At 44.4% G+C, this 16253-nt stretch overlaps 3 protein-coding genes across 3 annotated transcripts in view; all 3 read right to left on the bottom strand.

Moving 5' to 3' along the window:
• LOC108251469 (Y-box-binding protein 2-A) overlaps positions 1 to 2325 on the bottom strand; it is a 4595-nt gene extending 2270 nt beyond the window's left edge. Inside the window, exons 1-5 of the mRNA XM_017441789.3 lie at positions 2128 to 2325; positions 1155 to 1218; positions 1031 to 1064; positions 243 to 332; positions 9 to 155 (exon numbers count right to left, since the gene is read on the bottom strand). Of these exons, the coding sequence (XP_017297278.1) occupies positions 9 to 155; positions 243 to 332; positions 1031 to 1064; positions 1155 to 1218; positions 2128 to 2215 (423 nt within the window). The 5' untranslated portion in view covers positions 2216 to 2325. The remainder of the gene's footprint in view (positions 1 to 8; positions 156 to 242; positions 333 to 1030; positions 1065 to 1154; positions 1219 to 2127) is intronic.
• Positions 2326 to 4159: 1834 nt separating this feature from the next.
• Positions 4160 to 9744, bottom strand: gps2 (G protein pathway suppressor 2). The gene is made up of 11 exons (XM_017441785.3): positions 9587 to 9744; positions 9059 to 9176; positions 7530 to 7639; positions 7331 to 7443; positions 7158 to 7237; positions 6994 to 7073; positions 6666 to 6837; positions 6466 to 6549; positions 6048 to 6124; positions 5486 to 5575; positions 4160 to 4702 (listed from the first exon to the last, which is right to left on the bottom strand). The coding sequence occupies exons 2-11, from the start codon at positions 9150 to 9152 to the stop codon at positions 4616 to 4618; spliced, it is 987 nt and encodes a 328-aa protein (XP_017297274.1). The 5' UTR covers positions 9153 to 9176; positions 9587 to 9744; the 3' UTR covers positions 4160 to 4615.
• An 827-nt stretch (positions 9745 to 10571) lies between these two features.
• gabarapa (GABA(A) receptor-associated protein a) lies at positions 10572 to 14974 on the bottom strand. The gene is made up of 4 exons (XM_017441791.3): positions 14721 to 14974; positions 12479 to 12557; positions 12259 to 12377; positions 10572 to 11541 (listed from the first exon to the last, which is right to left on the bottom strand). The coding sequence occupies exons 1-4, from the start codon at positions 14808 to 14810 to the stop codon at positions 11461 to 11463; spliced, it is 369 nt and encodes a 122-aa protein (XP_017297280.1). The 5' UTR covers positions 14811 to 14974; the 3' UTR covers positions 10572 to 11460.
• Positions 14975 to 16253: the final 1279 nt, after the last annotated feature.

Here is a 16253-nt window from a genome sequence, read left to right as displayed (position 1 = left end):
GGAGCGGCGGTCGTGCCGTCGGGCGGCTTGCTCTGGTCTTCGGGACGAGGGCTGCGGGGGAAGAACCGTCGACGGAAGCGCCGTTTGTTGGGAGCGTAGCGGCTGCCTTTCACCGGGACGCCGCCGGGACCCGTGACGTTGGCGGCCTCCGAGCCCTGGTGTGTGGTCAGAAACAAAACGTCAGGCCGCAACAAACTGGAACACGTTCCAACGATCCGAAACTTTCTCAAATTCGTCCTCACCTTGGCTGCTTCAATTACGTCAAACTCGACAACCTCCCCGTCGCCGACGCTGCGGAGGAACTTCCTGGGGTTGTTTTTCTTGATGGCGGTCTGAGGAGAACACGTTCGTAGTCAAAAACGAACACAACTCCTGGCGAGTTCACGTTCCTTCCTGCTACTTTCGTTAACAAGAACCGTCGTAAACTTCACCACAGCGGGCAGCAAAGACACTGAAGACTTATTGAAGTACAGCTACATGGTGGCGAGGACATCTTTAAAGATATTGGAGAATGGAGGCTCCATCTGGTTGGAGCACACGCCTCGTTTAGTTGAAGATTTTTAGCACCTGAATTGATATTTGAGCGTACGGCGCAAACGCGTACTGACCACCAACAGCAGCATGTACTATTGTACAAAAGACGTAAAAAAAAAAAAGCAGATTTTTGTGTTTCAGACCCATTTGCTCACCACATTAATGGTTCACAGCCTAGTTTTTCTATATGTAAATTTGACAGAGCATTTTTTTTTTTAGTTCTGGCTTAAGGTCCAAAAGGTAGGAGTCGGTACATCTAATGATTACTTCAGAGCGTTTCTGTAAAACCCATCCAACGGTTATTGAGACATTTCGCAACCACTCCCCCTCCCTCCTTTATTGCACTTTCACCTTTGATGCCAGGTGATAACCACGCAGTGACTTTAACATCCTCAGAACCAGATATCTACTCGTTTTTTTGTCCCAAGTAAGGCAGCAGAACCAAAAACATTCGTCTCGCCTGCGACCAGGAGGGATCGCGAAGACCAGCTCTTACCTGATGAACAAACACGTCCTCCTTGGTGTCATTCCTGTAAGAAACAAAGCTTTTTGAGTCTTTGAAATTTAAATGCCAAAAAAAAAAAAGGTAAGCATGTTACGGCTACAGGGAGTAGAAGCACCTGTTTATGAAGCCGTAGCCGTTGCGCACGTTGAACCACTTCACCGTTCCTTGAACTGCTGAGGCTGCAACAAGAACACACTGTTCAGGATTTCACTTTTTATCTTTTTTTAAACATAAGAGTTATACAGCCTTTTTCAAGGCACAGGCTGTTATCTGGCCTGGATAAATGGCAGCCTGGCTTCTTGCATCAATCATTAACAGTGAGACTTTGAAACCAGCTCTGATTTAGGCCACAACCTGTTTTTCTTTTTAAAGAAACACCTTTAAAAAAGCTATTTTATTCAATTTAAAACGCATAAAATCATACCACGAACTCAAACAGCCTCAACAAGACGAGTTGCGACTGGTTACGTTTACATAAAACATTAAAAAACCGCATTTAAATGGTACGTTTCGGTTTTATTTTTCAATAAAAATCAGTCGCAGCTGGGAGTTCGCCGGCACGCGCATTTCTCGGCCTGCTGGGCGCGCGCTCGACCGTTGATACCAGATTCGGGTCACGTGCTCCCCGTCCGGTTAACGAGCCGACCCACGCTGACAGCTTTCTGCCTCAAAACTAAGGAAAACTGCGTCCAAAGTCACTTAAATGATTGCATGAACTTTAAACTTTATTTAATTAGACGTAAACAAACAGGACGTGAAAAAAAAACAACAAAAACAAGAAGAAGAAGAAGAGTAAATAAAGTTGGTGTGAACGACCCGGAGGTTGTCGCGTGCTGACGTTTCACGGCCCCGTTGCCTTAAATGAAAATAAATAAATAAAAACTCGTCACACGTGTCACCCTCGTCAGTGAAAGTGTCCTGATTTGTTTGCGTTTCTGTCGAGTCATCCGCCGGACTGGACACCCGAGTCTCCACGGCGTCGGGTCGACCGAAGGCGGCAACAAGCGGACGCCCTCAGACCGACTTCGTTGCCCCGGTGATTCCAGCGAACTGTAACTTTTTACCCCGCTCCGGTCCACGCACCCTACCTATGACTTTCCTCTCCGGCTGGGGCTTGCTGTCCGCCGGAGGTGGAGGCGGGGGTGGAGGTGGAGCGCTCTGCGCCTCGTCCGTCATGCTCGCTGCGGTTCTCCGGTCGCCCCCCTTCCCGTCCTTCCTTCCCTTCGTTCCCGTCCTGCCGTCCTTCCTCCTGGCTCTCCTCCGAAAGTTTGCTGCCCGCCTCGGCCTAACTTTTTATCCCCCACGTCCTCTCGGGCCGCCGCACGGAAGCCGCGCCCTCATTGGCTCCGCCGGAGCGCGAGCCGGATTCTGATTGGCCGCGGCCCGGTGGCCCAATTGGGAGGGAAAAATTGACAGGTGGTGGAGGACAGGTAAAAAAAAAACAGGAGTTTCTTTTTTATTTGAAAATCTAAATAATTTACCTTAAATAGTCCTATCTATCTATCTATCTATCTATCTATCTATCTATCTATCTATCTATCTATCTATCTATCTATCTATCTATCTATCTATCTATCTATCTATCTATCTATCTATCTATCTATCTATCTATCTATCTATCTATCTATCTATCTATCTATCTATCTATCTATCTGTCATTTAATGATGTACATATTGTGTTCAAAGGATAAAAATTCCAATAAAAACACTGAAAATTCACGTATTTTGACAACTATTATGGCTTTAATGAGACTCTCAGGAAGTAATCACTGGTTGTACGGTCTCCCAGAACACATACACCAACACCCAAGTAGTTTCAAATCTACTACAGGAAGTTTTAATAAAAAGTTATAAAATAAAATGTTTTCCTTGAATTATTGCCACTCACTTCCTTTTATGTTGTGATATTTTACATAAGCGTTTTAGCTGTAAGAACGATATTAAAACATGTTAAAATGTTAAATATGTTAAAAAGCAGTATGTTTGTCGTCCTTTGTATCGAACTTAAAAGTCTGCCTTCATGATAAGATCTCATGTAAATTAGGTTCAGTCCTAATTTATCTGATTTATTTATTTATTCTTAATCAGTAAAATGCATTGTGATCACTTTTGATGGGAACTTTATCACAGTATCAGTGTGAGCAAAATGTAAAATGTAGGTTTATCACAACTTATATTATTATTGTGATATACAACAACAGGATTGTAATTGTGTGTTTTTCAGTCAAGTTTTTTTTTTTAAAATTATGGTCAAATAGGGCTGAAGATGAGAAAAAATTAGCCAGACTTTGGTTGTAAACAGATCAGAAATCTGCCAAGAGGTCAGGGCGGTGACATGGAGACGACTGGAGGCTCCGTCACGTTCCCCTGCCGCAGAGAGAGCGTCCTCTCTGGGTCAGAAACGCCAGCAGCAGAGCCGTCTGAGGAGGATCCAGGCTGATTCTGCAGCAGAACATCCCAGCACACCATCATGACGGACGAAGCGAGGCCCGATCTCAGCACCGGGACCCAGAAACACCTGAGTGAAGGTCTTCAACGTGTCCGTAGTTAAACTACCTGCTGAGCTCCTTCAGGGACCTTCTGAAAACTGAAGACCTGAATGCCGAACATGAACCGTTCTTTAGATTCACTTTGTTATTCGATGGGGAAGAAATTGATTTTATGACAACATTCTTACTTTTTAAGCTTTTGCCCCCCCCCCCACCTGCCTAAAACTTTTACTCAGTGCCAAACACGGCCAGATCCTGAACCTGGTTTTGTGTTTCTACGCAGCGCCGGTTCACCTGAACGAGTCTTTTAGTCGTTCTTCCACGTCTCGGATTAAGTCTCTCTTTGATTCGAGTTTTAATCTTTTATTCTGGAAAGAAAAAAGGGAAGTTTCCTGTCACTCGTGTTCATGCGGTCATCGCGTCCGAAACGTTAAATAAAGACGACACAAACGACCGAATGGGATTTAGTTTTTATTGAGCAAACATTGAGGCAAATGTTTGATTCCGAGCTGCAGAAAACGGGACTTCCGTACGGTCGATACGGTGGATCTCAGGATTACCCAGAAGTCAGCGAGACGTTAAAACTCCTCTCTGCGTTTAGCGGCTCATCGGTGTCTGCGTGAGCCGGAACAGATCGACATTAACAACAAACCACTAATTGTTTAGGAACGTTTTCCTTCATTCTGGGTTTTTTTTTTTGTGTACTTTTCAGGGAACAAAGTCGTCGCAGAAACATCAACTGTGAGAACAAACGAGCCGAGGCGCCGCTTCGTCCCGACTTTTATACAAAATATTAACAGCTTTCTGCACATGTGCGCGCCATTAGTGGCTCCATTAAGCAAAATAAGCTATTTTTACAATTCAGCTTTATTTAAAAAAAAACGGTGTAGAGAAGTAGAGAAGAACCAGGCGAGGTTTTTGGACCGTTCGTGGGCTTTTTTTTTTTTTTAAAAAGTCGAAACGAAGCTCCAGAAATGAGACGATACAAACGGTGAAACATGGATAAAAACGGACTTCGGCCAGCTTGGTTTTCACAGTCAGTCACTTCAGATCGTCTCCAGAGTCCTGGGTGAAGCGTCGGCGCCGGTTATTTGCCGTGGTGGTAGAACCTCTGCCCGCTCTGGGGGAGGAAGCTGTGTCGAGGCGCGCCCTGCGGGGAGCTCTGGAAGGGAGCCTGAATCGGAAGAAAACAGTTAAAACAAAGTCAGAGCAGGGCTAAGACCAAAACAAATTCCTTAAAACAGCTGAAATGTTTCACAGTGATTCCTTACTGATGCTTTGTTTTTTTAACCCTTACAGCGCTGTCAGTGTCCCATTACTTGGTTGTTTAAACAGAAGTATATGTATTTTTACTGAGAGCATTTTTGTTCTAGTAGCAGCTTTGTTCATCCCTTCATGACACAAGGCTCTAAGTGTCGTGTGATTGGTCAGAAGTTTGTTTATGAGGGGAAAAGCCGGTGAGCTCTAATGGAGCCATTTTGCTTCTGCTGCTCCTCTGAGGAAGCAGCTGGAGGCTGTTAGAAAATCCAGCCGTCTTTACGGCTGTTCCAGCAGAAACTTAGAAACCTGTGAGTTTAAAAAGACCGCGGAGACGCAGGCGGCTCGTCGTGGCTGCGGCGGCCGGGAGGAAGAGCGCCTCGGGCCGGGCGGCGTGGGGGACACGTTTCCTTCGTTCGCTCGTTACTGTCCACCGTCAAATACGGCGTCTCAGTCGGTTTAATGAACACGTCTGGTCGCAGTGAGGGAAGCAAACATCTGTAGGAGGACAGGAGAGCTGAGAAGGTGTTTTAATGCCACAGGAGGAGGGAGGAGCTTCTGATGAAAGGTGTGCGCGGAAACGAATGTGACCGCCAACCTCATTCCTGACTTTTTATGGAGTATGATAGAGCCTAGAAAAAAAAAAAAAAAAGAAGAAAAAAAAAAGATGGAAACTCCCGACTGCGAGGGGCCTCCTCACCTTTGCAGTGGGGATCTGGACCATGGGAGTGGGCAGCAGACCTGGAGCAGATGGGTGCATGGCGGAGGGATGCATCGGCCTCAAACCACCCTGAAGGAACGCAGAGAGAACAAAAACATGCTGGAGTCAAACGAACACGAGACTGAAGAGCAGCTCTGAAGCTCTCATCAAATAACCACTCGGTCGCCGTATTAGACGTCCTGGATCAGTGTTCAGTTAAAGCACGCCCTCACTAATAAACACCTTCACATCACTTGAAACTACAATCAGGTATTCCAGATTTGAGGCCAGTTATCGAGAGGAGAAGAACTGGAATAAATACAGGAGAATCTGAGACGTTTTTGATGTGTTGCAACTAAAGGTTCTGTGCCGAAAGAGAGAAAGGTCTCAGAGTGTGCTGTAACGTTCATCTTTGTGTTACAGTGGTTGATAAAAATAACTAATTTCTCACATTAATTGAGGGTTTCACTATAAACAGCGTGTTAGAGAGCTCCGACTGTTTCCCTCTTTAACAGAAATGATCCCCGGCGTGTCGCCGTGCGCGGAGAGGAAGAGGTCTTACTGCGTCAGTGAAGCCGGACTGCTGGTTGGCGTGTTCCAGCTGCTTCTGCAGAGGGATGGACGCTCCTGGGATGTACCCTGCGGCAGACGCACACGTTACCCAGTTACGTTTCTGCATAATTTCACATCAAACGTCTGAAAAACAGGCTATTTGTTCCCCCCTTCTAAAAAGCAAAGTTGAATAAAAGATAGAAACGTTAGTCTTCGATTGTTTTTTTTTTTTAAATTTTGGCTCCCCGTGGAAATGAGCTGGACCTCCCCTGAGTTCAAAAGTCACAGTTCTAATATCCGAAGAGACTCGTAAGCGACGGGGACAGGTGCCAGGAGGCCGAGCTCGAGGCGAAACCTCCATTTCTAAACAACATGACGTAAATCGGTTTTAAAGGTTAAACCTTTGGCGCCCCGGCGGCGTGACTCACCCGGCTGAGAGGTGAAGTGACCGTGAACGGGATAACCGGCCTGCTGGTGAGGGAGGTACTGCATCGCTTGAAATGCGGACGCGCCTGATGGGAAAATAAGACAGAGTTTAGTAACGATGGCGTGATTCCAAACGGTCAGAAGTAATCTCAGTTTAACGGGAAACAAACGAACAATCGCGGGCCGGAGTGCGACTCTTTACCTCGGATCTGAGAGCTGCTGGCAAAGCTGACGGGTACCGAAGGTCCGGGAGCGTAGGAGGACGGGTGCTGGGCGGGAGCCACGCCGTAAGGCTCGTGGACCCCCTGGCTCCCGCTGAACTGCCCGTGTTCCGCCGAGCCCGAGCTGAACCCAGGGGTCTGATAGGGACGGGCCTGAGAGGAGACGAGGAGGAGGAGGAGGTGAAAACACGAAAAGCAGCGACGGCCTCTTCTGACGTCCGAAACTTGCGTGTTTAACTTGTTGAAAACGAATCAAAGCAAGCTGGAAGTCAGCTTCCCACTTGCAAGTTAAAAAGCCTTTTTCCTTACAGGAATCACGGAAGCCGGGAACAGTTGTTTGCTCCGCTCTCCCAGCAGAGCGCCGGGTCGACTGTGGCTGACCGGACTGCCTGAAACAACAAAAGGCAAAAAAATTTAAAAGGTCACCGCGTGAACTCATATCGAGAACTCCTGGAGCTTGTTCGGCGTCTCACCTGAAATGTTGAGGAGGTGCTGTCCCGTGTGCATGGACAGGCTGGACTGGTAGCTGGCTGACGTCAGGGTTGTGATGTCACTGAAGACAAAAAAAAAAGAAACCAATGCAACAGATTTCAGAGCGCTTTGATACAATAACGTACATCCAGTCAGAGTATTTGAGCCGTGATACCTCTGCTCCTTTCTGCGCCTCTTTTCTTCTTCGTGAAGGACCTTCTTGAGCTGTAAAAAGAGCTGATGCTTCTCCTCCTGAAGCCCCTGCAGCTTTTCTTCCATCTTCATCACCTGTGAGAGCGAGCGGAGCAGCTGTTAGCGTTCAGCCGCGTTTACGTGTCCGAGAAGACGACTTCCTCTCCCACCCCACCACCGACCTGTTCTTTGGTCTCCTCTAACGACATCCGCTCCTCGATTTCTTTCGTCCTTTTTCTCTCCTCCTCCTCCTTCAGCTTCTGCTCCATCATTTTATCCACCTCCTCCTCCTCTGTAAAGAATAACACAAACACAGGATTTAATCATTAAAAAAAAAAAAAAACCCAATCTAAACGTTTTAAAACGTACACGTAGGAGAGGACAAAGGACAAACCTAAATAATAAATGGTACATTTATTATTTAGGTTTCTTGTTGCTTGAACACCTTGAAACCTCAAAATATTAATTTATTTAAGTCAACATGTGCAGCAGGTGCTGAGTGACGGAACAGCCGTGTTATTCTGATAAAAGGAAAAGAAAGAAAAAAGGCCGTTTTGAGGCAAATACACAGGAAAAAAAGGGGGATTGAATGACGTGTTATTACTTTTTGTCCGTGAGAAACGAAGGATCAGATTTGATACACGGTGGAAAAGCAGCAAAGCGGACACCAGCGTGACAGAATTGACTCGTCTAAAGGTAGAAGTTAAGGACGAACATGAGCGCAGCTTTTCTGTTTCTCGAGTGAGACCAAAGCTTCTGGTTTCCTCTTCGACAACTAACCTCGGAGAGCTGATTAAAGCCGCAATTAGCTGTTAGACAGACGGTGGAGGGGGTGCCATATCGTCTCGTTTACGGTAACACTGGTGGAAAAACAATTAATATTGCAATATCACATGATGACGTAATTGAACGGAGTCCGACCCGTGCAGCGCGAGGCGCCATGTGGTCCACGCTTCTTACCGGTCGGTGGCAGTAATGCTTCCTGTAGTTGTCTGCCAACCGAAGGAGCGTCAAAACCAAGACATTACCACTAAAGCATTTAATAAGGTCCTAAACATGACGACAAGGGCTGTTCTTGACCAACAGCACCCAGAACTTAAACACCACAAGAGAGGTTTGCTTTTTTTTTCCGGGGAACTTAAAAGTTTAAACATTTCCACCCAAACAGAAAGTCTGTTGTTATCTACAAGCTGCCTTGATGTTGCACATCTATATTTTATTTGCACATGAGGACATAAATGCAGCAAAAACAATCAGACTCTTCCCCTTAATTACTCCTTTCTTCCACCGCCACGACTTCTTCTCGGCATTCTTCTTTTTCTTTTGCGGTCTGCTCGGACGCAGCAGCTTTTGACGAGATCTTATGAGGCGTCTCGAACGTTGGGCTTTCAGAAGACCGAGGCAGAAAGGCAGGAAGCAAAACACTGTGGGCATTTTACCGACCGGAAGCCCGGGGTGGTTCTGGGCTCCTTTGAGTACCAGCCCCCCCACCGGTGGACGTCTTGTTTATCTCGTCGTTTCAGAATAGACAGACTTGGCCATCAACACAGTTTTCAGTCACTGATTCAAAGAGGTAAAATGGAGAACAATCAACTGAATGACTGGTTTTAAACTGAGACACATGAGAGTCAGCGTGGGCCCGGTCCCACTCTCTGATGCTGTGACAGAAACCAGGCAGCTCAGGTGGGACATTTGGACACGGGACACACACCTTGTCTCTTGCGCTCCCGCTCCCTCATGATGTGCTTGTGGAGGGCTCTGGCCATCGCGTTGGACAGCTTGGGTCTCTCCAGCAGGGCGGGCATGGTGACAGGCAGCGGAGGGGCCAGCTGACACGGTCCAAAAAAAATAACATAATAAAAAAAAAGGTGACACAAAGAGGAGCACAAGGAGAGGCATTAAAGTTTGTAACATCCGGCATGTGTTGGGCGAGGATAACGAAAACGACTATTACTAGCCAAATGCTAAGCTAGAGCAGCCTGTGTAACACGCGTTTTATATTAAAATTATTGGCTGAAATTCTCCGACAGGCATTAAAGCATTAAAAACGCAGATATGTGTTCATTAAATGAGCAAAGCTGGGATAAAAATTGTATTTTGGCAATTTGCTCGGGGGAATAAAAACGTTTGCTAGCTAGCTAGCTGCTTAGCACTTTAACTACGTTACACATTTAACGTTTTTTTATTGATTTGTTTACTTTTAATTTCGCTGGGCGATGATATTCTTAAACAAACTTACTTTTGTCGTTTTGTGAGTCGTTCACTGAGGAATTGAACGTGCAGCGGTTTTCAGTTTAAGGGGCCTGAAGTCAAAACTTCGGCCCAAAATATAAACAGAAGGAGCGGAAGATTTTTTTTAGGCCCGGGTGAAAAAAGTTGCACTTCCGGTGGGGAGTAGCTGCCCCGAAATGCACTCTGGGAATTGTAGTTCTACTGTTAATAGCGCCAACCTCAGTCAAACTGAGCAAATAAACTCGTCTTTTTTTAACCAAGAGCCTTCTATTTTGTATTTTTAAATATACTTAATTGCCTAAACGTTTGTAGTTTCCTGGTTGATTAAAATGATTATAATTCTGAGTTTCAAAAAATTATTGAAAAAAAAGGAGTCATTTTTGACATCTTTTAGTTTCCCTTCCAACTTTTTGCCTTCATAGTTCTGCAGCGCTGAGCATAAATCTCAAGTCGCCCCCTCATTTCTTTATATTTCAGCTTCAATCCGCTGACTTTGTTGTAATATTTCAGATTAAACTTGATTTTGAGGGTCTGTTGAAGCTTTTCTTTGAACTTTTGTTGCTGCTTTTTGCTAATTTTCTGCTCAATTCTTCAACGTTTTTTGCAGATTTTGTTTCAGTCAGTCAGTCACGCCACTGAACTCTAACCTTTGAATCATTTCGGCATAAAAAGGTTTTTTAAAAACACCAAACAAGTTTAAATAAAATCTTTAGGCACTTTGATACCAGCAGCTTGAAACAAAGACAATGTTTGCTTATTTTTTGTTGCATTTACAATAAAAAAAATAACAAATATGAGTTTAACAAACACAAAATAGTATTTTAGCTCCAACAAAGGGATTCCCAAAGAGCTACTTGATGAAAATGTCAGCATTAGGAGTAAAAACGGGGTAGCTGTGAAACTTTAAGACTGTATCTGAAGCGATAAGGCCCGGGTTCAAAGGTCAAGGTGCGCCATTTTGTTTAACATTCATTCAATAAAGAAACACGGACGGATTTTCATCACATTTTATCAAGTATGGTAATGAATGGAGAGAAAGAGCCAGTAATGCAGCTGTATACAGAGTTCAAACTGTGTTTCTTTTTTTCTTTTCAAAAAAAAAAAAAGAAGACAAACTTTAAAAAATAATAATAATAATAATAAAGAAGAAGAAAATTGCACTCAGCTTTACAATACCTTCAGAAACAAAGCCATTTGAAATAAACAATAACAACAATAATCAAAGTAGCAGTCAACGTAATTATCTCACCACTGAAAGCAGATGATTGTGGAGTCTGAATTCTATCGTCCTCCTGTCGTACGATCAGACGCAGGCCAGCAAATAATATTCATATGTGACAAAAAAAATACAATCTAGCCTTGTTTTTCCTAAGAAACAACTGCTGCAAAACAGTTATCCTTCCCCCCCAAACTAGAGATTAAACTACAAGCCTTTAACCGATAAGATTAATACATTTCCTAACCCTAAACACCAAACTGGACACCTAATAATTAAGATTATAGTCAGTAAGAGCTGATTTAAACCAACGTAGTTCAAGATGATCACGTTATTCCTTCTCGGTTGTTTTTATATTAAACTATGATCGATAATCACACTGGAGAAAGAACTGGCCACGACGCCGCCTGTGGAAAGGCCGTTACTGAAAAAAAAAAGACAAAATAAAGAAATCGGAGCTAATACAATTCAGACTGCAGAAGAGAAGTAATGCATAAGTAGTGATGAAAGTGCATTTGACGTATTCACGCTGGAAACTCGAAGCCGCTGAGCTGGATTTTAATATTTAAATGACTGAACGATGGAGGTCTCAGAAAGGTGGGGTGGAGGTTGAAGAAGAGGACGGGGGGGTAGAGGNGGTAGAGGGTGGGGGTGGAGGGAGGGGGTCAGATTTCCCTTTGGCTGCTCCCGTACACGCTCTCGTCACTGTAGGCGATGTAGAGGAAGAAGTCCTCCTCGTGATGCTCCTGTGGAAGAAGAAACGGTGGTTAGGAGCACAAAAAAAACCCTCCAAAACAAAAACACAAATCAGCGAGGAGGTTCAGAGTTGTGGTTTTGCCGACGGTCATGCAGTTGAATGTTTTCCCGCTCTCGTTACGTTCTGACCTACAGGAACATTTTACCTGGTCTAGAGCCGTTTGAGTCGCATTTCTGACGAGTTATCGCCTAAATTTTTCTGCTGCGTCAAAGCGGGCGAAGACAAGAAGACGCAGCAGCACGTCGCAGCTTACGGTGACCACAGCGGGTCCGAAAACAATCAGAACAAACACTGAACCACAGAGAAACTCACCCGTACAACGTCCTCTGATCCACTTTGATTCAGAAAATACTGAGAAGGGGTTTGATGAATAGTTCTTTAAAAGTTTAATCAGAAAAGAGGGTATTTTCAGAATATTCCTGCCCAAATTTGCCATTTAATTATCTTTAATCAGTCGACAGCTGAGCAGCCCCCCTTACTCATGTCAGTTTGGTAGCAGGTCCTACAGCTTCGGCTCGGCACGGTCTATGTTCAGACTGCTAAAGGTATGCAGATAAAAGGAGGTCCAAACCGCCTCTGAAGGTACATTTGGTGTCCAGAACATCGTCAGAGGTGCACATGGAGACAGTTCAGACCCGTATCTGGAGCCATCCGAATATAATCCAACCACTGACCGGTCCGAACATCCCCGAGTCGGGCCTCTTACCTGGTACAACAGTCCCATGGTGGCCGAGGTGGGTGGAATGACGTTGTTTACGAAGAAGAAGAGCGCGTCTTCGGCTCGCAAGTGGATTCTTTTCCGGATTAGGAAGTAAAACTGACCCACTGTGGATGGAGAGAGATTGTTTAGTTGCAGAAACGGTTTAAAAATATTTAACTTTTTTACCAAAAAACAACAAAAAAAAAAACAACCTGCAACGGATTACCTGTCAAGTCAGAGGGGACAAGATATTTCTTCTTGTCCAGATCTCCTATTCTGGCTTTGGGAGCTTTCTCCACAATTACCTGTTAGCCGGGAAAAAGAAAAAGTGTTTTTAAAATCAATAAATCTGTAAAGAAAAAAAAATCTTTGACCGAACAACAGCTGTGTTTATAGAGTGTATTTGTGTTTGATCGTATGCTGCTTAGAAACAAACAAAAAAAGGAACTGAGAAAGAAAAAAACTCAGTCAAGTGAGGTTTAAAATAAAGACGATCTGAACTTTGATTTATGTGACAGTCAGAAAGAACGCAGCATATTTAGATAAAAACACTTCAGCTTGAAACAGAAAACGTAGACAACCAACAAATAAAACTATTTTCGGCACCTTTCGCCTCTAAAAATAGGACCTGTGAGGGAGTATCTGAGCTAAAGGCAAACAGGAACTTATCCTTTAGGCAGTTGAATGATTCGTCACGGAGCAGAAAGTCTCAGCAACAAACCGGGGAGCGTTATAAACACGGGCTGGGTTTTCACTCTTCAAAGCTCCGATTTGTTTAGAGTATCTCTAAAACCGGACGAGTTCTCTGACCGAAAATCTGCTCATTTCAGCTACTAATCGTCAGACACTCAGAGATGTTTTTACAATACATTACATTTAACTACAGGCCCAGAGTTCATAAAATTAATGAATCAGCTGTGGCGGCCATCTTGACTTGGGTCAAGTTAATCTGTTGTGGTCAGCCACGGCCGACTGTGGAAATGTTGCGCAATTCGTTTTCGGCTGCTTCTACACCAAACTGTAGGTAAAGAAATCTGTTAAACTGACTAAGTTCAAAGCCTTTTCATGAGATATTTTACTAACAGACACAGGCAAAACAACTCAAAACATCACCTTTGTTTTACTATTCAGCGGCAGGTGAATACAATGAAAACCCTACAACAAACTGAAGACTTGATGATTAGGACCACAAACTTATTCTGATTTTTTTTTAAATCTATTTTTTAAGTGTAAATTAATAAAACAATGAACTCAAAAATTTGATCAAAAAAGTACAAAAAACAGAGTTAGAAAAAGAGCAATGCTCTAAAATTAAAGCAGTCTAGAAAAGTTTTGATAATCGTTTAGTGTTAAAATGGAATCAAGATTTAAATTAATTGATTAAACCTGATTTTAAAAAAAAAGGAGAACGTGTAACGCTGACGGCCTGAAACTCGTTGAGGGAATGCTTGTCGCCCTCTGAGATCGTCTCATCGGAGACAGATTTATTAAAAATAACTTTGTCTCTTTGGATATCAAGCTCAAAGCGCGAGCTGGAGGCGACTCTCAGCTACCACCACGCCAGATTTCCTCTCAGTATCTGTAAACCCGACTCGAGCTGTCGCTGTTGCGTTGACTCCAACAGTCGACCAGTCGAAGAGGAACATCCGGTTATTTCTGCCTGAAAATTTTCGTTAAAATCCATCCAGCGGCTCGCGAGATATTTCGCTAACAGAGCTCATGCGCAATCAGAGGGCGTGTTGGGGATCAGGCTCAGCTACTACCAAGCCAAAACTGGCTGGTCCTGGCGGCCATCTTGAACCAGGCTGACTCCAGCAGCTCTGAGGGGTTCATTGAAAAATCCATCCTATGGTTTGGGAGATATTTTGCTAACAGAAAACATGAGATTCGATGAAGCCTCCCAGGTTGGTTTGCACGGGACCGAGAGCAGATGGGGACAGGCCCGAGGTTCGGATCCGGAACCAGGATCAGTACCAGAATTCCCCCCCCCCGGAGTCGGTGACGTTCGTCCAAAACCCAGAACGACGTAAACAAGCAGAGCCCGTCTGTTTACACGGCGCGCCGCTTGTTTGCGTTCAAATACCCAGCCCGAACCAAAAAAACATGTGTGTAACAGAATGTTACACACATTTTAAGCACCGCAGGGCTTAAATAAACTCCCCCACCACCATACACACACGCCCTGATTGATTATTACGCCACGTTATCGCGGTTTCCCGGCCTGTTCGGCGCGGCCGCGGCGCCTGGCTAACCTCCGTCGTCGTTAGCTAACCGTGTTTACCCCCGACAAAAAACACCCCGGAGGTGGGAAGTTTTAATTCGGAACCATCGCATTTATTCCCCAAACGACTTCGCACAGGGTCGCAAGCATTTACAAAGCAAAACCACCCTTTTTTTATTTTTAACTCGAATAGCCTGTCACCCCGTGCTAACATGCTAACAGCTAGCTAACGCTGACAGCCACTTACAGGAACCCTGTCCGGGTACTTCTTCCTTATTTTCTCGCCCTCGGACCTCCTCTTCTCGAATGGGTGCTCCTCTTTGTACTGAAACTTCATCGTGGAAGGGGGGATGACAGACGACGAGCCGGTCACTCCTGGGATGCGCACGGAAGGGCTGTGTGTGCTCAGAGAACGACTCAAACCGCTGACACACACTCACCAAAAACACGGGCGACGCTAGCTTAGCTTCGGTTCGCCACAGCTGTTTTTCCGAGTGCGACTGCGGCGGAGGGATACAATAACAACGCGGCGCGGTCTAGTTCGTGGGGCGCAGCTCGACTTTTCTTTTTATTTCTTTCCTCGTTGAACAAGGCTGAACTTCTTATCTCATACTTTACATTTATTCTAAAGGATTTTCGTGACTCACAGTTTGGATTTTTCTAAAGCACTATTTTATTTTTACGAACCATTGCGCGCATGAAGACGCAGAAGGCGGCGTCTGTCCTTGTCATATGACCGAGGCCCAGCAGCGGCAGGAGGAGCTGCTGAGGGAGGAAAACCCCCACAAAAACATGTCATATTTACTCTCCTTTTAGGTTTTACTCATTAAATACACCAAGGGAAAACAGCAGAAAGAGTCACACATCTCAAGTTAGTATATATCCGCAGATTTCCCCACACAAGCTGATTAAGAGATAAAATATTTCCAATAGCTGCTGCCACAGAAACACGGATTGCAACATTCAGGCAGTTTGATCAAATCTTAAGACAGGTTTGGGGTTTATAATTACAACAGACACTGTCACGTGAAACAGGAGGCACACTGGGTCACTTCCATAAAAAAAAAAAGAACTTTTTATTCAAATAAGGTTGTTTCCTAGTAGTTTGCAGTCTTTCAGTCTCACCTAAATGGCTTTAAATGCTGCAGTAAGATAATAAATGTGGACAATTACTGGAATATTTGAGTTTACATTCATGTAACGTTTGTTTTATGAAGATTTAATGGGATGTGTTTAATATTAATGAAAAATTAAGGGTGGGTCTCTTGTTCTCGATCATATGATCACTTCCTAAAACAACAAACAAACCAAAAAAAAAAAAAAAACCTGTCGGTGTGACTCAACCTGTTCATGAGACTTCTTTGTGTGACACCTCACATCTCAGGAGACATCTCGAGTTCAAATATTTGCTTTGAAGAACGGAACCGAAAGCAAAAATAATTCAGCCCCTTTGTATTGATACACAAGTTAAAACCCTTCCGGTCATAAAACGCCTCCCAGCATCAAAGTCTTATTATTTCTCCTGCAGATCAGGGGGGGGTTCCTGAGGACTCTTACCATTATATTACCTGTTTTTTAAAATGAAGACACACAGCTTCCCCTTTTATCGGCCTTCTCTGCTGATGCTTTTGCTAATATTTCTGTATTTTCTTTTGTTTTTTTGTACTTTCTTTTTGGGGGTTTTGAACTGACACGTTTGCCTCACTCTGAACCAAGTTTCCTCTTCTCTACAAATGTTTTCATGATTAGTACCAAATATCCAACAACGCCCCCCCCCCCC

The sequence above is a fragment of the Kryptolebias marmoratus genome, linkage group LG7 (genome assembly GCF_001649575.2).
Source record: "Kryptolebias marmoratus isolate JLee-2015 linkage group LG7, ASM164957v2, whole genome shotgun sequence".
In the NCBI taxonomy this organism is placed as follows: Eukaryota; Metazoa; Chordata; class Actinopteri; order Cyprinodontiformes; family Rivulidae; genus Kryptolebias; species Kryptolebias marmoratus.
This window is presented reverse-complemented; position numbering and strand designations above follow the sequence as displayed.

Bases quoted from the DNA above. Each gene is read 5' to 3' on its own strand.
- gabarapa (XM_017441791.3), bottom strand. From the start codon at position 14,810: ATGAAGTTTCAGTACAAAGAGGAGCACCCATTCGAGAAGAGGAGGTCC. The intron at 12,558-14,720 runs GTAAGTGGCTGT...CCCGGCTAACAG, and splicing joins AGTACCCGGACAGGGTTCCT to GTAATTGTGGAGAAAGCTCC. The intron at 12,378-12,478 runs GTAATCCGTTGC...CTCCATCCACAG, and splicing joins TGTCCCCTCTGACTTGACAG to TGGGTCAGTTTTACTTCCTA.
- gps2 (XM_017441785.3), bottom strand. From the start codon at position 9,152: ATGCCCGCCCTGCTGGAGAGACCCAAGCTGTCCAACGCGATGGCCAGA. The intron at 6,838-6,993 runs GTAAGGAAAAAG...GTCTCCTCTCAG, and splicing joins TCCCGGCTTCCGTGATTCCT to GCCCGTCCCTATCAGACCCC. The intron at 4,703-5,485 runs GTGAGGAGGCCC...CTTCCGATTCAG, and splicing joins TCCAGATCCCCACTGCAAAG to GCTCCCTTCCAGAGCTCCCC.